The 21,412-nt window shown below is 46.2% G+C and overlaps 1 protein-coding gene across 2 annotated transcripts in view; it reads right to left on the bottom strand.

The window, feature by feature from the left end:
- Positions 1 to 21,412, bottom strand: part of CIST1 (colon, intestine and stomach enriched 1) — a 97,742-nt gene that overhangs the window by 30,943 nt on the left and 45,387 nt on the right. The window contains exons 3-4 of one of the 2 annotated variants that reach the window (XM_077476329.1): positions 17,015 to 17,107; positions 270 to 383 (exon numbers count right to left, since the gene is read on the bottom strand). In XM_077476329.1, the coding sequence (XP_077332455.1) occupies positions 270 to 383; positions 17,015 to 17,107 (207 nt within the window). The remainder of the gene's footprint in view (positions 1 to 269; positions 384 to 17,014; positions 17,108 to 21,412) is intronic. The other variant, XM_077476330.1, reaches the window with a different exon arrangement.

The raw sequence follows: 21,412 nt of genomic DNA, 5'->3' as shown, positions 1-21,412 counted from the left end.
TCATACCCGGGATGTCTGCTAGACTCTTGTTTGAACAGATTTAAGTGATTTATTCCTAAGAATTACAGGACTACAATATAAAACGCCAAATTTTCATGCAAAATAATTGTACCGCTTTCAGCACCTAAAATATGAAATAATCATACCGCCAGGGAGGTTAACAGCTAAATGCCAGGAGGGATTTTTTTTTACAAATAACAGTATGATTGATGTTGTGCCCTCCTGTTATTTACTGTCGATAAGGCAAATGTCTATGCAATATTCCTTACCCGTACTGCTGGTGTAATTAGTGGTAGATGCATGTGGACTTGTTGCATTAATTTTACTAGTGCTGTGTTCTGTCTGTGTCTCTTTGGATACTTCAGTGGGTATACGGCTGGTAGCTGCAAAAAAGCACATGTAAATGCATTAATAAACTTGCCAGGCCCCGAATGAAATATTGCTGGAATGTTTTCACGATTGGTTTAGATGTTGCAAAATGGATTTCAAAATGTATATTTGTTTATAGGACACGTGGTTGCAATGAGCCTTACCCACTTATTAAATCAGTAGTATAAATTATATACCTTTTTTCCACATAAAGTAGGATTTTGCCTTGTGTTTACCAACCAAAATGGTGGCTGCTTACATCATCACTAACTGGATACAGGATATTACCTGTATACTTGACCCGCCACATATTCTGGATGATCAGTTAGTCATTATGTGAGCAACATGATTAAAGAAGATCTTCAGGCTGTATGAAAAAAATAAAATAAAAGTCAGCAGCTACAAATACTGTAGCTGCTGACTTTTTAAAAAAAGGACACTTACCTGGCCATGCATCCATCGCCGCCCCCATCGGGGCTGGTTCTTCACCAATCTTTGGCTCCCCAGCACCGCCGTGTTTACTAAGGGAAGCCACTCCTTGTAGCTTCACAGCCAGCTTCCCTCTGCGCATGCACGAGCTACACTGTGCTTTGTGAATGATCTCATAGCCCTGTGGGACCTGTGATGTGTCCCTGAGAGCTGCAAGCAAAAAGAGGGGTGGGCGAACTTTCACTTGGGTCGTCTAGGCGATCAGGAAATGGAAGCCGATGGAAGATTTGTATTTGTATTCCCGAAATATGTATTTATTTTTTTATGATATGTACGCGTCATGTTTTCATGTTAGAAGTAGAGAGAAGCCTTTCAGAGTACGAGTTATGTAGATAACAGTAGCTGTCTATGCGGCAACACATCATCTCAGAAGCATTTGGCTTAAAACGGAAAGAAGATAAACATGAGAGGAAAAATGCTTTTCTCGTCTCTGATGCTTTTTGGTTCTGTTCCCACAACCTAGCAGCCCAGCAGCTGTGGGAACAAGAAATTGACATGGATCTAAAGAAGTGCTCCTTTGCACTGTACCTCTCTCCTGGTTTCCCCTTAGACAATGAGGGAAGAGGAGCACAAGGTTTCAAACTTGACTTTTGCTATGGCAAGCTATGTAAAATGAAGCCATTCCCTGGCTTGCGAGGCTACATGCTCAGATAAGGGTCTGGTATGGAGTTCTGGGGGAGGCCCGGTGCTTTTATAAAAAAATATTTGTGTCGGATTCCCCACCTAAAATTCATGCAAAAAAACAAAAGGCCTTTTATGGAATTTGGGTGGACACCGCTGTTTTCTGGGGGATTCTTGCAAGGGGTCCCCTTAACATCTACACCAGACCCTCATTAGGAATAAGGGAGTGGTATATATTTTAGCAGGAACCCCACACTTTTTTTTGTGCATGGGTTCCCATTTAACATGCTGGACTGGTATGTTAATTGGCTCATGTCTAAATTGACCCTAGTATGTGTATGAATGCGAGTTAGGGACCTTAGATTGTAAGCTCCTTGAGGGAAGGGACTTAAGTGAATGTACAATATATATACAGGCATACCCCACTTTTAAGTACAGAATGGGGTTTATTTACTAAAGCTGGAAAGTGCAAAATCAGGCTCCCTTCTGCATAGAAACCAATGAGCTTCCAGGTTTTATTACCAAAGCTTAATTGAACAAGCTGGGGTTAGAAGCTCATTGGTTTCTATGCAGAAGTGAGCCTGATTTTGCACTTTCGAGCTTTAGTAAATAAACCCCATTGTGTACTTAAAAGTGGGGTATGCCTGTATATGTAAAGTGTTGAGTAAATATATAAACACCTGTAATAAATGTGGCCCCAGATTTATTCTGTAGAAGATCAATGACCCCAAAAAGCCAATGTCATTAAGAACTATCCTCAGTATAAAGTCCTGGAAGTTTCAGTAGCATATGGAGTGAGTGGTGTACTCATAGATCTCAGCAGCAACACAATTTGGCATACTGCATATACACAGTGCCTTGAAAAAGTATTCATACCCCTTAAAATTTTCCACATTTTGTCATGCTACAACCAAAAACATAAATGTATTTTATTGGGATTTTATGTTATAGACCAAAACAAAGTGACACATGATTGTGAATTGGAAGAAAAATTATAAGTAGTTTTCAAATTTTTTACAAATAAATATGTGAAAGTGTGTGCATGTATTCAGCCCCCCTTAGTCATTACTTTGTAGAACCACCTTCTGCTGCAATTACAGCTGCAAGTCTTTTGGGGATGTCTCTACCAGCTTTGCACATCTAGAGAGTAGGGATGAGCCGAAGACCCCCCCGGTTCGGTTCGCACCAGAACTTTCGAACGGACCCCAAATTCGAACAAACTTTAGAACCCCATTGAAGTCTATGGGACTCGAACGTTCAAAATTAAAAGTGCTAATTTTAACGGCTAATATGCAAGATACTGTCCTAAAAAGGGTTTGGGGACCTGGCTCCTGCCCCAGGGGACATGGGTCAATGCCTAAAATGTTTTTAAAAATGGCCGTTTTGGCGGGAGCACTGATTTTAATGATGATTAAAGTGAAAAAAAAAGTGAAATATTCCTTTAAATATGGTGCCTGGGGGGTGTCTGTAGTATGCCTGTGAAGTGCCACGTGTTTCCCGTGTTTAGAACAGTCCCTGCACAAAATTACATTAAACAGAAATAACATAATTGAAAACTGCTTGCGGTTTTAATGTTATATCTGGTTCCTGCAATATGGTTGAAAATCATTGAGAAAAATGGCATGGGTAGCCCTCCCTGCCCATTACCAGCCTATTTGGGTCTTGTACGCATATTAAGGGGAACCCCGTACCCATATTAAAAAAAGGAAATGCGTGTGGCCCCCAGGCCCTATATACTCAGAACAGCAGTATGCAGGCGGTGCAAACAAGACAGGGACTGTGTAGGTTTGTTGTGTTAAGTTGAATCTGTTTGTAATTTTCAACTGGTACATTTTTAACCACTTTCAGACCGGACCATTTTGCTGGTAAATGACCAGAGGTCTTTTTACACTTTGGCACTGCGCTGCTTTAACTGGTAATTGCGCGGTCATGCAATGTTGTACCCAAACAAAATTTGCGTCCTTTTCTTCCCACAAATAGAGCTTTCTTTTGATGGTATTTGATTGCCTCTGCGATTTTTATTTTTTGCGATATAAACGTAAAAAGACCGCAAATTTTGAAAAAAAATGATATTTTCTACTTTTTGTTATTAGAAAAATCCAATAAACTCAATTTTAGTCATACATTTAGGACAAAATGTATTCAGCCACATGTCTTTGGTAAAAAAAAAGTCAATAATTGTATATTTATTGGTTTGCGCAAAAGTTGTCACATCTACAAACTAAGGTACGTTTTCTGGAATTTACGCAGCTTTTAGTTTACGACTGCCTATCTCATTTCTTGAGGTGCTAAAATGACAGGGCAGTACAAAACCCCCCCAAATGACCCCATTTTGGAAAGTAGACCCCCTAAGGAAATTGATAAGAGGCATGTTGAGCCCATTGAATATTTTATTTTTTTGCCTCAAGCGATTGAATAATGACAAAAAAAAAATTTTTTTTTTTTTTTTACACAAAGTTGTCACTAAATGATATATTGCTCACACATGCTATGGGCGTATGTGAAATGACACCCCAAAATAAATTCTGCTGCTTCTCCTGAGTACGGGGATACCACATATGTGGGACTTTTTGGGAGCCTAGCCGCGTACAGGGCCCCGAAAACCAAGCACCGCCTTCAGGCTTTCTAAGGGCGTCAATTTTTGATTTCACGCCTCACTACCTATTACAGTTTTGAAGGCCATAAAATGCCAAGATGGCACAAAACCCCCACAAATGACCCCATTTTAGAAAGTAGACACCCCAAGCTATTTGCTGAGAGGCATGTTGAGTCCATGGAATATTTTATATTTTGCCACAAGTTGCGGGAAAATTACAAACTTTTTTTTTTTTTTTTTTTTTTTCACAAAGTTGTCACTAAATGATATATTGCTCATGCATGCCATGGGCATATGTGAAATGACACCCCAAAATAAATTCTGCTGCTTCTCCTGAGTACGGGGATACCACATATGTGGGACTTTTTGGGAGCCTAGCCGCGTACGGGGCCCCGAAAACCAAGCACCGCCTTCAGGCTTTCTAAGGGCGTAATTTTTTGAGTTCACTTCTCACTACCTATTACAGTTTTGAAGGCCATAAAATGCCAAGATGGCACAAAACCCCCACAAATGACCCCATTTTAGAAAGTAGACACCCCAAGCTATTTGCTGAGAGGCATGTTGAGTCCATGGAATATTTTATATTTTGCCACAAGTTGCGGGAAAATTACAAACTTTTTTTTTTTTTCACAAAGTTGTCACTAAATGATATATTGCTCACGCATGCCATGGGCATATGTGAAATGACACCCCAAAATAAATTCTGCTGCTTCTCCTGAGTACGGGGATACCACATATGTGGGACTTTTTGGGAGCCTAGCCGCGTACGGGGCCCCAAAAACCAAGCACCGCCTTCAGGCTTTCTAAGGGCGTTACAGTTTTGAAGGCCATAAAATGCCAAGATGGCACAAACCCCCCCCCCCCAAATGACCCCATTTTAGAAAGTAGACACCCCTAAATTTAGGGGTACACTAGTGAGACTAGGTAATAAATGGCGGGTGCCCTGAAACTATAAAAAAATAACTAACCAACCAGCGTCACCTGTAACAGTTATATGGTGATCACTGGTGAAAGGGTTAACTAGGGGGCAATCAGGGGGCTTTATGCGGTAGTATATGGGGGTCCCTGGCGCTATAAAAAGCTGCGGCGAACCTAAATACCTACCTGCCTAACTAGCGTCACCTGTGACACTAATACAGCGATCAGAAAAACGATCGCTTATTAGGCTGGGTTCACACTGGAGCGATGCGGGAACGCCACGAATGCGCGGCGGGTTCCCGCATCGCATGCCTCCCGGCGGCAGTTCACACTGCCCTATGCGAACTGCTGGGAGTGTCAGTGAAATGTTAATGACACCCCCAGATCAGTTCGCATATCGCAGTGCGATCTGCAAACTTGGATCGCATGGTGTGAACACCCATGCGATCCGATTCTGCTGCGGACCAAAAAAAGGGTCCCGTGCGAGTTTGCGGCGGGTGCGACACGAATTCAGCCATACTATCTGTATAGCTGAACTCGAATCGCACAGAGATCGGATGTGATTTGCACTGCAGTGCGGTGCGAATCACATCCGTTCTCATAAACCGCTGCAATGTGAACCCAGCCTTAGTGACACTGGCGACGGGGGGTGATCACGGGGTTAAACCTTTATTGGGGGGGTTAGGGGGGTACCTTAGAACTAAAGGGGGCTAACCCTAACTGCCCTAACAGTTATTAGTCACAAATGACACCTGCCGGGTGATCAGGGGGTTAAACCTTTATTAGGTAATAAATGGCGGGTGCCCTGAAACTATAAAAAAATAACTAACCAACCAGCGTCACCTGTAACAGTTATATGGTGATCACTGGTGAAAGGGTTAACTAGGGGGCAATCAGGGGGCTTTATGCGGTAGTATATGGGGGTCCCTAGCGCTATAAAAAGCTGCGGCGAACCTAAATACCTACCTGCCTAACTAGCGTCACCTGTGACACTAATACGGCGATCAGAAAAATGATCGCTTATTAGGCTGGGTTCACACTGGAGCGATGCGGAAACGCCGCGAATCCGCGGCGGGTTCCCGCATCGCATGCCTCCCGGCGGCAGTTCACACTGCCCTATGCGAACTGCTGGGAGTGTCAGTGAAATGTTACTGACACCCCCAGATCAGTTCGCATATCGCAGTGCGATCTGCAAACTCGGATCGCATGGTGTGAACACCCATGCGATCCGATTCTGCTGCGGGCCAAAAAAAGGGTCCCGTGCGAATTTGCGGCGGGTGCGGCGGGTGTGGCGGGTGCGGCGGGTGCGGCGAATGGCTGAACTCGAATCGCACAGAGATCGGATGTGATTTGCACTGCAGTGCGGTGCGAATCACATTCGTTCTCATAAACCGCTGCAATGTGAACCCAGCCTTAGTGACACTGGCGACGGGGGGTGATCACGGGGTTAAACCTTTATTGGGGGGGTTAGGGGGGTACATTAGAACTAAAGGGGGCTAACCCTAACTGCCCTAACAGTTATTACAGTCACAAATGACACCAATGCAAAAAAAAAAAAAAAAAAAAAAAAAATGACATTGGTGTCACTGTGACTGGGGGGCAGGGGTAATTGGGGGGGTGATCGGGGGGTAAAGGGGGGGTGTGAGTGTGCCTGGCATGTTCTACTGTGTGTGGGATGTGTTGGTGCAACTCACTGATCCGCTCTCCTCCGTGTCGGAACGAAAAATACCGACACGGAGGAGAGAATACATCACTTCCTCTCCTGTGTTTACATTACAGGAGAGGAAGTGATGTCACCGGGGATTTCCATTCGTCGGGAGCGATCGCGAGGGGGTGGCCATGAATGAATGGCCGTCCCCTCGTCCGGGATCGCTCCCGAACGAAAACCGACCGCCGCAGGCACCGGGCGGGGGCCCGATCGGGCCCCCGACCCGCGGGAGGCAAAGGACGTACATATATGTGCTTATGCCTGCCCGTGCCATTCTGATGACGTAGATCGGCGTGAGGCGGTCGGCAAGTGGTTAAGGTGTAGCTCCAGTCAAAAAAACTATTTTTAAGCTTTTTGGAAAACATAGGGAAGGGTTATCACCCCTGTATAATTAGTTTTGTCGTCCATCTTTTTTCATCTCACTTGCTGTTGTCTCCTTCCGTTTGCAAGTAGGAGATGTTTGTAAGTTGGATGTTTGAAAGTAGGGGCCTGCCCTATATGCTCTGCAGAAATGGCAGAACAAGGTGTTGGTTTTGCCACAACATTGTAAGCCCTCAAAGTGACTCTTGCTGGGCGCTGGAGCGCCCTGCTGTGAACGATTATATCAAGAATTGTAATTACATGCCATTGTTGAACAGTGGTAGAAAATTTGACCTTTGGTGGTTGTGGTGCTGGTGCCACAACACTATAAGTCCTCACAGTTACTCTGGGTGGGCACAGGAACGGGCCCTCCTGTGAAATATTATATCAAGAATTGTAATTACATGTCCCTGTTAAACAGGGGCAGAAAAATTGGGCCTTAGGCACTGGTGCTGGTGCCACGACACTGCAACCTCTCCCATATACTCTAGTTTTATTGCAGGAATTAGCCCTGCTGCAAAGCATTGCATCAAAAATTGTAATTAAATGCCCCTGTTAAACAGGGGCAGAAAAATTGGGGTGATGGCATCACCCAGAACCAGAAATGTTCTTCCAACATATCAGCGGAGGAGGAAGAGGATAGACAATCAACATAACAGGACAGTCACTCAGCATCAGCATAGGCAGTCTTGAAGGGATGTGATATTTCAAAACAAATTATTCGGTTACATCAGCTTCAGGTGCTTGGTAGCTGTGGGTGATCCAAGACTGATTCATCTTGATGAAGGTCAGTCGATCAACTGATTCGGTGGACAGGCGCACCCTGTGATCGGTAACAAAGCCACCAGCAGCACTGAAGGTGCGTTCCGAAAGAACGCTGGATGCAGGACAGGCCAGTAGCTCAATTGCATACTGTGCAAGCTCTGGCCAGTGATCCATCCTCAAGACCCAGTAAGCCAGAGGATTTTCAGTGGGAAAGGTGTCCAAGTCTGACCTTGCCCCTAGGTATTCCTGCACCATGTAAATCAGACGCTGGCGATGGTTGCTGGAACCGATCATACCTTGGGACTGCGGACTAAAAAACTGTCTGAAAGCATCAGTCAAACGGCCACCTTCTCCACCGCTCCTTCTGACCGATGCCTCAGCAACACGTTGTCCAGGACCAGGAGTTTGTAACCTCCCAGTCTCTGGGAACGCGTTGCACAGACCTTTCTGCAAGGCCTCCCGAAGATGTCTCATCCTCTGCTCCCTCTGCGATGGCAAGATAAGGTCAGCAACCTTACCCTTGTACCGTGGATCAAAGAGAGTGGCCAGCCAGTAATGGTCCCTCTCCTTGATCCGAAGAATACGAGGAACCTTCCGCAGGCTTTGCAGGATCAGGGAGGCCATGCAGCGTAGGTTAGCTGAGGCATTCGGTCCGGAGTCCTCTGGGTCACTAAGGGCAACATGATCCGCAGCTACCTCCTCCCAGCCACGTACAAGTCCACGTGTTTCTTGGGACTGTAAATCATCCCTACAAGACTGCTGCTGCTGATGCTGAGTGCCAGCCTCCACCTCCATGCTGACACAATCATCCTCCTCCTCCTCTTCCTCCTCCTCATCCTCTTCCTGTGTGATGGGTGGCACAGCAGGAACACTGTCTGGATAAAGGGGGCCTTGAGAGGCAAGGAAGTCCTCCTCTTCCTGCCTCTGTTCTGCCTCAAGTGCCCTGTCCATTATTCCACGCAGCGTATGCTCCAAGAGGTGGACAAGAGGTACAGTGTCACTGATGCATGCACTGTCACTGCTCACCATCCTTGTGGCCTCCTCAAACGGTGACAGGACAGTGCATGCATCCCTGATCATGGCCCACTGACGTGGTGAGAAAAACGGAGCTCCCCTGACCCTGTCCTGGTGCCGTAGTCGCACAGGTACTCATTGATGGCCCTCTGCTGCGTGTGCAGCCGCTGCAGCATGGCCAACGTTGAGTTCCACCTGGTGGGCATGTCACATATAAGGCCATTCTTGGGCAAGTTCAACTCCTTTTGGAGCTCAGCCAGCTGAGCACAGGCATTAAATGATCGGCGGAAATGCACATAGACTTTCCTGGCCTGCTTCAGGACATCCTGTAAGCCGGGGTACCTGCCCAAGAACCGCTGCACCACCAGGTTAAGGACGGGAGCTACACAGGGCACATGGGTCAGTTGTCCCTGTCGAAAGGGCGGAGAGGAGGTTGGTGCCATTGTCACAAACCACCATTCCTGGCTTAAGCTGGCATGGTGTCAACCACCTCTCGGCCTGCCCCTGCAGAGCTGACAAAACATCCGCCCCAGTGTGGCTCCTGTCCCCCAAACAAACCAGCGCAAGCACGGCATGGCATCGTTTTGCCTGCGTACTTGCGTAGCCCCTGGAACGCCTACGGAGCACCGCTGGTTCTGAGGACAGAGCACTGGAAGAGGCCATGGAGGAAAAAGAAGAGGAGGGGGTGGAGGAGAGAGGTGTGTCACAACCAATAGTAGCATTCTGGAGGCGTGGTGGCGGAACAACCTCCAACACTACTGCACCTTGTCCTGCATCCTTCCCAGCTGCCAGAAGAGTGACCCAATGGGCCATGAAAGACAGGTAACGTCCCTGTCAATGCCTGCTGGACCATGAGTCAGCGGTAATATGCACCTTACCGCTGACCGCCCTGTCCAGCGAGGCAAAGACATTGCCTTCCACATGCCGGTAGAGAGCTGGAATCGCCTTCCGTGAGAAAAAGTGGCGTTTGGGGACCTGCCACTGAGGAACCGCACATTGTACAAACTCACAGAAGGGGGCCGAGTCTACCAACTGAAAAGGCAGCAGTTGAAGTGCTAGCAATTTAGCCAAGCTAGCATTCAACCGCTGGGCATGTGGATGGCTGGGAGTGAACTTCTTTTGCCGGTCCAGCAGCTGGGGCAGGGACATTTGCCTGCTATAATCGGATGGGTGTACTGCTAGCAGAGTGCCCGGAAGCACTTGGCTGTGACACACCTAATTCTACACCTTCATTCCTCTCAGAGCAGGTTTCAGAGAGGACTGAAGGTCTAGTGGGGTTGGAGATGCCAGCTGATGAGGAGCAAGGAGAGGTCCGCTTTGTTCTTTGGTGTGGGTCTTTGAGGTACGCTTGCCAACGAGCTGCATAGCAGGTCAACATATGTCTGGTCAAGCATGTGGTGCCCAAGTGGCTGATGTTTTGGCCACGCGAGATACGCTTGAGACATATGTTGCAAATAGCAGCGGTGCGATCTGATGCACTCGTCTCAAAAAAGGCCCACACCAAAGAACTTTTAGAATAACGCGCAGAGGCAGCGCCCTGCACAGGCGGAGCTCTGCGGTGTGATTCAGTCGGTTTGCTGCCCCTAAGCTGGCCCCCGGAGGGCATCCTGCCTCATTGGACATGTGCCTTCTCCTCCTCCTCCTCCTCCTCCTCCTAGGCATCCACGTGGAGTCAGTGCCCTCATCATCCCCTCCCTCTTCATCGCTGTAGCAAACCTGGCAATATGCTGCAGCTTGTGGAACATGACTGCCAGATTGCTGTCCTTCTTGAGCATCCCCTCTCTCTGCATTCACGCTACTGCCTTCCTCTAGCTGAGTGTCATCATCAGAGCCTACAAAACACTGGACATCCTCCTGGAGCATGTACCCAACACTGTGCTCAAAGAGTTCAGGAGACTCCTCAGGAGGACGTGGTGGGTCTAGGGAAGGAGTCACTGATGATGACATTGAGACGAGGGAAGACGATGCGTTGGCAGCTGCTTTGCTAGTACCCTGAGACTGGGTGAGAGAGGATGAGGAGGATGAAGAGGGCTTGGTCATCCACTCTACTAAGTCGTTGGCATGTTGCGGTTCAATATGTCCAGCTGCCGAAAAGAAGGACAAGCGTGTCCCATGGCCACGTGCTGATGACAATGCACCGCGTCCACGACCAGCACTGTTGTCTCTAGACACAGAGCTTGCTTGCCCTCTTTTATCGGCTCGCGCCTGTCTGCCTCTCCTTGCTGGCCTTCCAGACATGGTAATGGCCTGAAGGGAGTTGGGTAAAACAGCAGTGTAATGGAGTCACACAACACCAACTAAGCCCTGCAGATGGCTCTATTAGAGAACAGCAATAAACGGTAGATACAGGTGTATATTGTGCTGGAGTCACACAACACCCACTAACTCCTGCAGATGCCTTTATTATAGAACACCAGAGATAAAGGGGTATACTGTAATTGAGTCACACAACACCCACTAAGCCCTGCAGATGTCTCTATTAGAGAACAGCAATAAAGGGTAGATACAGGTGTATATTGTGCTGGAGGCACAAAAAACCCACTAACTCCTGCAGATGCCTTTATTATAGAACACCAGAGATAAAGGGGTATATACAGATGTATACTGTGCTGTGCTGGAGGCACACACAACTTCCAATAACTCCTGCAGATGGCAAGTGGGCTCAAATAGAGAAGAGCTATGTAGGTGGATATAGCGGTGTGTACTGGGTACAGAGCACGCAGACAGCACGCACAAGCTCCTAACACTACTGACTGCAAGCTCTATTATAAAAGATAGATCCCTAGCTATATAGATGAGGGGAATATAGCGGTGTATACTGCGGTCAGGGCAAGCAGACAACAACCACTACAGAAGAGCAAGATCAAAAATCGTCCGATAACGATCGATGTGTACTGTGTTGAAGGTACACAGAACACCCACTAACTGCTTCAGACGCCAACACACTACACAAGGCCGCCGCGCTGGCGGCCTTATATAGTGTGGGGCGTGTACTACACAGCCTGAGCTATGATTGGCCACAGGCATCCTGCCTGTGGCCAATCATGGCTCTCCTCGCTGCTGGCGCTGTGATTGGCCAAGCATGCGGGGTCACAGTGCATGCTTGGCCAATCATGAGCCAGCAATGCACTGCGATGACGCAGTGCATTGTGGGCCGTGAGCGCCACGCGAATTTGGCGCGAACGGCCCATAACGTTCGGAATTCGCCGAACGGGCGAACAGCCGATGTTCGAGTCGAACGTACGTTCGACTCGAACACGAAGCTCATCCCTACTAGAGAGTGACATTTTTGCCCATTCTTCTTTGCATAACTCAAGCTCTGTCAGACTGAACGGAGAACGTCTGTGAACAGAAATTTTCAAGTCTTGCCATTCAATGGGATTTAGGTCTGGACTTTGACTGGGCCATTCTAACACATCTTTTGATCTAAGCCATTCCATTGTAGCTCTGGCAGTATGTTTAGGGTTGTTGTCCTGCTGGAAGGTGAACCGTTGTCCCACTCTCAAATCTATTGCAGGCTCTAAAAGGTTTTGCCCAGTATTTGACTCCATCTATCTTCCCATCAACTGTGATCAGCTTCCCTGTCCCTGCTGCAGAAAAGCATCCCCACAACATGATGCTTCCACCAACATGATTCGCGGTGGGGATGGCGTGTTCAGGGTGATTTGCAGTTTTCGTTTTCCACCACACATAGTGTTTTGCTTTTAGGCCAAAAGGTTTAATTTTGGTCTCATCTGACCAGAGCACCTTCTTCCATATGTTTGCTGTGTCCCCCACATGGCTTCTTGCATACTGCAAATGGGACTTCTTTCAACAATGGCTTTCTTCTTTCCCCTCTTCCATAAAGGCCAGATTTGTGGAGCACACGAATACTAGTTATCCTGTGGACAGATTCTCCAACCTGAGCTGTGGATCTCTGCAGCTCCCTCAGAGTTTTTATAGGTCTCTTGGCTCTAATTAATGATGTTCTTGCTCGGCCTGTCAGTTTAGGTGGACGGCCATGTCTTGGTAGGTTTGCAGTTGTGCCATATTTTCCATTTTTAGATGATGGATTGAACAGTGCTCCATTAAATGTTCAAAACTTGAGATATTTTTTTTATAACCTAACCCTGCATTAAACTTCTCCACAACTTTATCCCTGGCCTATCTGGTGTGTTCCATGGCCTTCATGATGCTGTTTGTTCACTAAGGTTCTCTAACAAATCTCTGTGGTATTCACAGAACAGCTGCATTTATACTGAGACTAAATTACACACAGGTGTGACTCTATTTACTAATTAGGTGACTTTTGAAGGCAATTGGTTCCACTAGATTTTGGTTAGGGGTATCAGAGTAAAGGGGGCTGAATACAAATGCACACCACACTTTTCAGATATTTATTTGTAAAAAATGTTGAAAATGATTTATTATTTTCCTTCCACTCCACAATTATGTGCCACTTTGTGTTCTATCACATAAAATCCCAATCAAATACATTTATGTTTTTGGTTGTAACATGACAAAATGTGGAAAATGTCAAGGGGTGTGAATACTTTTTCAAGGGACTGTGTGTGTGTGTGTGTATATATATATATATATATATATATATTAAAATTGACAAATACCCCCCAAATGACCCAATTTTAGAAAGTAGACAGTCCAAGGTATTTAATAAGAGTTTTTTGAAGTTGTAGTTTTTTGTCACAATATTTTTTAAATAAACAGATCTCGGTTTGATCAGATGCTTTTGAGGGCACAGGAGAACTCTGGGGTCTCTCTGTCACTGGGGGCAGTGTAAAAAAATAAATGTAAATGAAATAAAAAAAGTTAAAGCCCCCCTGTCTCCCTGTGCTCATGCGCAAATGCAAACATATATATGATGGTTACGAAGCACGCATCTGTAAATAGAGATCACACCACATATGCGAGCTAACGGCCATGAAAGTCAGCACAAGAACAATAATTTAAGCACCAGTGTCCTATGTAACTCTAAACTGGTAACCTGTTAACTTTTTTAACCACTTACCGACCATCCACCATCATTATACTGCGGCAGGTCGGCCCGATCCCCCGAACCGTCGTGCGTGCCCACTGTACTGCGGGGGTGCCGATGCGCGTTGCCGGCCGACATGATGACCGACGGCCACACGTGATCACAGGCACGAGAGCCAGAACAGGGACATGTGTGTGTAAACACACCAATCCCTGTTCTGTGAGGAGAGAAGAAGAGAGAGAGACAGATCGTGAGTTCCTGCTAGCTAGGATCAATGATCTGTCATTTCCTCTAGTCAGCCCCCCCCCCCCCCCACAGTTAGAACACACACTAGAGAACGTAGTTAGCCCCTTGATCTCCCCGCAGTTAACCCCTTTCCAGCCAGTGACATTTACACAGTAATCCATGCATTTTTATAGCACTGACCGCTGTATAATTGTCAATGATCCCAAAAATGTGTCAAAAGTGTCCGATCTGTCCGCTAAATAATGTCGCAGTCACGATAAAAATCGCAGATCACCGACATTGCTAGTAAAAAAAAGTATATTAATAAAAATGCCATAAATCTTTCTCCTATTTTGTACACACTTTTGCATAAACCAATAAATATATGCTTATTGGGATTTTTATTACCAAAAATATGAAGAATACACATCAGCCTTAACTGAGGAAAAAATTCGCTTTTTTTTTAAAAAAAATCGGGATATTTATTATAGCAAAAAGTACAAAATATTGTGGATTTTTTTCTAAATTGTCGCTCTTTTTTTATTTATAGCGCAAAAAATTAAAAACGCAGAGGTGATCAAATACCACCAAAAGAAAGCTCCATTTCTATGGGGAAAAAGGACGTTAATTATTTATGGGTACAACGTCGCACGACTGCGCAATTGTCAGTTAAAGCAGCGGAGTGCCATATCGCAAAAAATGGCCTGGTCATTGAGCAGCCAAATCTTCCGGAACTGAAGTGGTTAAAGCATCGACTATGCAGGGGCGGATCCAGAGTCTAATCTCGGGAGGGGCACTGCTATAAAATATGTTTTTTGGGGGGCAATTTATATGGGAAATGGCTGGTATTGGCGCTTCAATCACCATGGTTGTTATGGTGTCAGGATGATTGAAGCGCATTATTTCTATTAATACATTGTAATATAAAATTAAATGGTTCAACTCACCATAATGCAGAATCAGTGGGAGCCCTGAGGATGTCACTTGCCATGTCGCCTGCCACCAAATGTGGATTGTCACTTGTCACCAAATGCGGATTGTTACTTGCCACGTCACCTGCCACACATTGCGGATTGTCACTTGTCACGTAGCCTGCCACACATTGCAGATTGCCACTTGCCATGTCACCTGCCACACATTGCGGATTGTCACTTGCCACGTCGCCTGCCACCAGATGCGGATTGCCACGTAGCCTGCCACACATTGCGGATTGCCACTTGCCACGTCACCTGCCACACATTGCGGATTGTCACTTGCCAAGTTGCCTGACCCACATTGCGGATTGCCACGTCACCTGCCACACATTGGGGATTGTCACTTGCCACGTCACCTGCCACACATTGCGGATTGTGACTTGCCACGTCACCTGCCACACATTGCGGATTGTCACTTGCCACGTCGCCTGCCACCAGATGCGGATTGCCACGTAGCCTGCCACACATTGCGGATTGCCACTTGCCACGTCACCTGCCACACATTGCGGATTGTCACTTGCCAAGTTGCCTGACCCACATTGCGGATTGCCACTTGCCACGTCACCTGCCACACATTGGGGATTGTCACTTGCCACGTCACCTGCCACACATTGCGGATTGTCACTTGCCACGTTGCCTGCCACACATTGCGGATTGCCACTTGCCACGTCACCTGCCACACATTGCGGATTGTCACTTGCCACGTTGCCTGCCACACATTGCGGATTGCCACTTGCCACGTCACCTGCCACACATTGCGGATTGTCACTTGCCACATTGCCTGCAACATATTGCGGATTGCCACGTAGCCTGCCACACATTGCGGATTGTCACTTGCCACGTCACCTGCCACACATTGCGGATTGTCACTTGCCACGTCAACTGCCACACATTACGGATTGTCACTTGCCACGTCACCTGCCACACATTGCGGATTGCCACTTGCCACGTAGTCTGCCACACATTGCGGATTGCCACTTGCCACGTAGCCTGCCACACATTGCGGATTGTCACCTACTGGTGGTCTTTTGTTGGGTCCCAGAGTGAACATAGGCAGCAGAGAGATGATGCAATCTCTCTGCTGCACACAGCTTCCTACACAGTGAGGGCGGAACTGGAGGGACGCAGGGCAGTGAGAGATGATGTCATCTCCCTGCTCCCCTGCCTGCTGGCTTCCTGATTGGCCAGCAGCCCTCCTAAGCCGCCCAGCTGCCCCCCCCTCACCCGTCCACTCAGCGCGGGTACCCGCGGAACCGGCCGCGCGGGTACCCGCGGAACCGGCCGCGATTGGACCCGCGGAACCGGCCGCGATCGGACCCGCGGAACCGGCCCGCGGGTACCCGCGGGTACCCGCGGAACCGGCCGCGATTGGAGCCGCGGAACCGGCCGCGGGTACCCGCGGAACCGGCCGCGATTGGACCCGCGGAACCGGCCCGCGGGTACCCGCGGAACCGGCCGCGATTGGACCCGCGGAACCGGCCATTCTGTCATCAGCTGGCGGTATTCTCGGAGGGGGCAATTGACCCGTTGCCCCCCCCCTGGATCCGCCCCTGCGACTATGGAGATTTTTAAGCACCGTCATTTTTCCCCATTACGGGTGTGTGTAATTTTAAAGTGTGACATGTTAGGTATCTATGTACTCAGCATACCATCATCTTTTATATTTTACCAAACAATAGTGCTTTTGTGCAATAAAATTTGATGACGTGTTTTTTTTTTGGGGGAGTTTTTTTTATTGCGTTTGAAATACTGCTGTGCAAATTTTGTGTGTAAAAAATTACAAAAACCCAAATTTTTTGGTACTATGGTGGGACAGGAAGTTGGTAATGATAAAAGGTAGTGATTGCTTGAACCATTACACTATGTTGGTTTGTTTGTCAGGAGACATTATCATGCAAACCTGTAAAGTAATGGTACTTAAAGGTCTGGTTTAGGTATTTGTTCAAACAGGTCACAGGCTCACAAAGAATGAAGAATTGAGTCCTGTGACCAACATAAATTACCTCCACTTGTTAAAGTACTGGAAGCAAGCGTTGTGTTGTTTGTTCTTGTGGTAGAAGAGGACGTTGATGTTGATGTTGATGTTGTTGCTTTATCTGGCAAGAAAAAAAAATATGTTCATATTTCTTTCCAACACTATTGGCATCATGAATTAGCAAAATAAGGCCTCATGTACACTGCTGATGGTAAACGGACATTTAGGAGCAGTTGGGTGTTTTTTTTCAGCTGCCCCTGAACTCTCCTCTATGTTATTGTATCAGCACACGTACAGTGAGTCGTTTATAGTCATTTCCAGGCAGTTGAGGTTAGAAGCATTTTTTGGAAAGCAAATAAATGCTTTCAGGACGGATGTTCGGAGGCATTTGAAATGCCATTGCTTGTAACAGCTTGTAAACATGGTAACTCACGTTTAGCCGCATTTCGTTTACAGGCGCTTTTTTTTTTTATGGAGATGCATTTTTGACCATTTGCAATGAAAAAAATGCTTCTAAGTGCAAAAGCGGCTAAACGCTGGACAACTGAAGTTTTTAAACTAGCTGTCAATTGTCCCATTGTTCAGGAGAGGTTTAAAACATCCCGTGTACATGAATCCTAATGCCGCGTACACACGGTCGGACTGTCTGGCAGAAAAGGTCAGACGGAATCATTTCAACTAATATTCCGATCGTGTGTGGGCTTTTTCAAAAAGTCTGACGGACCTAGAAATAGAATATTTTAAATCTTTCCGACGGAATCAATTCCTATCGGGAAAACCGTTCGTCTGTATGCTATTCCGACGGACCAAATACGACGCAAGGGCTGCTATTGGCTACTGGCTATTAAACTTCCTTTTTCTAGTCCTGCCGTACATCATCATGTTCGAAACTAACGGACTTTGGTGTGATCATGTGTAGGCAAGTCCGTTTGGTCATAACTCAGTCGGAAAGACCGTCAGAGTTTATTCTGACGGAAAGTCCAGTTGTGTGTACGCGGCATAAGAGTGGACATAAGATGGCAGCAGGTGGGACTAGATCATGGATGTAGAGAGAGGTACCAGGAAAAAAATCTCAGTCAGCAGGAGCAAAAAGTGGCAAGAGGATGGAGAAGGGAGGTATTACCAGCCAATCATTGATGTGGGGCGGACGAGAGGAAGCAGCAAAACATCGACAGATGGAACCGAGTGGACCCACAAACTTATGAATGAACTCCAGTTCCTCCTTCCTGAGAGCAGGAACAACAGTTCATACATTTTCCCCACTTGCGTGACGTAGAGGTATCATTTTCTGTACCATCCAGAACATATTGATGTATATAAGGTGGGGCCTAGGAGGAAGGCAGCAGAATTTAGAATAATGGAACTCCAGCACATTACTTAAAAGCATAATTCATCTTTGCCAAAGTACTGCCATTGCAGTTATAGTCGGCCAGAGACGATTTGAATCTCTGCCGGTTCAGCAGGGATCGTCTCAGATTCTAACCATGTTTGGGTAGGCTGATTGTACCCAAATTGATTGGATTTTTTATGAGATTATTGCCAGCAGTTATAGCTGCTAGCAATAATCACTGTCTGGTCTCCCGAAGTAAACAATGGGGTTTATTTACTAAAGGCAAATCCACTTTGCCCTTTGCACTGCAGATGCACTTGGAAGTGCAGTCGCTGTAGATCCGAGAGGGACATGCAAGGGTGATAAAAAACAGCATTTTAGCTTGTACATGATTGGATGATAAAATCAGCAGATCTTCCCCTCAGATTTATAGTGACTTAACTTTCAAGTGCACTTGTAGTGCAGAGTGGATTTGCCTTTAGTGAATCAACCCCAATAGTTCCACGGGAGGGATTCCCCCATCAATGTTGACGGAGTTTTTTAAGATCTAATAGGTAACTTGTGTAAATAAGAGAATAGGACACTCGGCACTTCCATGGGAACATGTACCAATGCCAAATAATTAGATCACAGGTGAAACAGTAGTGTAAAAATTTGCCAGCAACAGGAAGTCTTTTTTATTAAAAGAGAATTGCCCAAAATGTACTGAAGGCACAAAGTACAGGCAGATATTTTCCTGCAAGAATGTGAACCTCATCTCTATTTGGTTTTTGGAAAATGACTTTGCCTACTTGTGTATCTACAATTTCTCTCAACTATGATATTTTACTTATGCTAACAGGGCTGGACAGCAGATATTAGGAAGTAAGAAAAATCACCGGGGGACATTTACTAAAACTGGTTCACACAGAATCTGGTGCAGCTGTGCATGGTAATCAATCAGCTTTTAACTTCAGCTTGTGCAAATAAACTTTGACAATAAAGCCTGGAAGCAAATTGGCGACCATACACAGCTGCACCAGATTTTGTGTGCACCAGTTTTAGTAAATCTCCCCCATTGTGTGATGAGGCCAAATTCAATAAAATACAAGATTAAATTTACTACATAGATGTGTGCCCCAAATGAAAGGGACTTGCCTGCACAGGGATGCATGGAACATCTGTGCATACCTTTGTGGGCAAACAGCACCCTCTCACAGACGTACTAACATGTAAACCAGGACTAACTATTGCATCAGTATACAATGCACTTAGTATTAATTATTATGCACTTCATGGGATTGATTTTCTAAAGGCAAATAAAATGTTCTCTTTAAAAGGAAAGTTGCACTTTGGAAGGGAAATATCCCCAGAGTTTAACCTCTTGCCGGCCGTATACTGTATATATATATATATATATATATATATATATATATATACGGCAGGAAGGAACCTGTACGTGATACTGAACTTCTAGGTCTGGGGTGCACTGCAAACCACAGACGACCCACTCCCGCTGTGATTGGACACAGCAGGAACCAATGAGTGGGCCTGGCAGATGCGATGTCTGCCAATCGTTTGGGACACAGGCAGAATGGCGGTCTGCCTATGTAAACAAGGCAGAACGCTGTTCTATGAAAAGGGAAGGCTGCGTTTCCTACAAAGAAACAGAAACACAGATCTATGCCTTCCCATAGTACAAGCACTTCCCCCCACAGTTAGTGAGCACTCCATAGGCACACATTTAACCCTTTGATAGCCCCTGATGTTAACCCCTTCCCATTAGTACAGTGATAGTGCATATTTTTAGCACTGATCACTGTATTAGTGTCTCTGGTCCCCAAAAAAAGTCACTTAGTTTCCCATTTGTCCACCACAATGTCGCAGTCCCAATATAAGTCGCTGACCGCCGCCTTTACTACTAAAAAATAAATAAAAATTCTGTAAATGTATCCCATAATTAATAGATGCTATAACTTTTGCGCAAACTAATCAATATATGCTTATTGGTTTTTTTTTTTACCAAAAATATGTAGAAGAATACATATTGGCCCAAACTGAAGAAAAAAAATCGATTTTTTTGCAATTTTTTTATCTGATTTGTTTTATAGCAGAAATAAATATTATTTATTTACTTCTTTTGTTCATAGCGCAAAAAATAAAACTTGCACAGGTGATCAAATACAATCATGCAGCACTGACTCCCGAAGGAGCGGCTGATTTATTTGGGCTTACCATTACCTTCTTCACCTTGTGCGTGTCTAGGGGTTTCCCGAGGTAGAATGCCCAAAAACTGCAGAGACTGACGGCAGATCCACTTAAGGGATTTTCATTTGCAAAAGGATAAACAAAAAACACAGTCTCTCAACGTAGGGTTAGAGGGTTTAGGTAGGAAAGTCCAGGTACTCTTAGTACTAAGTCAAAGTAGGAAAAAAGTCTCTCACATTAGGAAATCCAGAGAATAGCCATTCACAGCTGGAACCCTACCCTTATCGGATAGTCCTTCTCTCACCGGGCCTAGCAGCCAATAGGGTGCTCAAATAAACAATGCAAAGTCTCTGCCACAGACTTGATGTAGAACACTTGAACAAAGGCTCTGCCACAGACTTGATGTAGAACAACTGAAAGGATATAGCAGCTATGGAACCCTCGTACAGCACCAGTATCTTGCAGCCGGTCCGGCGATACTGTACCAGATCAGATTTGCTTGGGGTCTTTCAACTTGGCCTCCAGGCTCTTTCTGAGAAGCCAACCCTTTTGTGACCTTCCCCCGAAGAGTCCTCCCCTGGATGCTTCTATAGTTGCTGGGCCTCTCCACTAACCGAGACGGCACCGGACCACCTTCGAATCCTTCCTTCAGTTACTTTGCCTCGGGCTAGCCAGCCCTGAGACTTGGAGTCGGGTGGATCCACATCCCAGGCCATAAGAGCCCTGGAGGCTGGTCAGGAGGACCAGGACCAAACAGATAGAAAGATCTTCTGGACCGGAAACCCCGAAGCACGTGAGGTCAGCACCTTAATTACCCTCTCCCACCATGCACAGCAAGAGAACACTCCCACTGGGCTGGTTCCAACAGAGAATAAACACTTAATGCACCCAACTAGACTACATTCCAAA

The sequence above is a fragment of the Lithobates pipiens genome, unplaced genomic scaffold (genome assembly GCF_037356315.1).
Source record: "Lithobates pipiens isolate NorthernLeopardFrog02 unplaced genomic scaffold, aLitPip1_a1.2 Scaffold_13, whole genome shotgun sequence".
Classification (NCBI taxonomy): domain Eukaryota; kingdom Metazoa; phylum Chordata; class Amphibia; order Anura; family Ranidae; genus Lithobates; species Lithobates pipiens.
The sequence above is the reverse complement of the archived record's forward strand: the minus strand, read 5'-3'. Positions and strand labels throughout refer to the sequence as shown.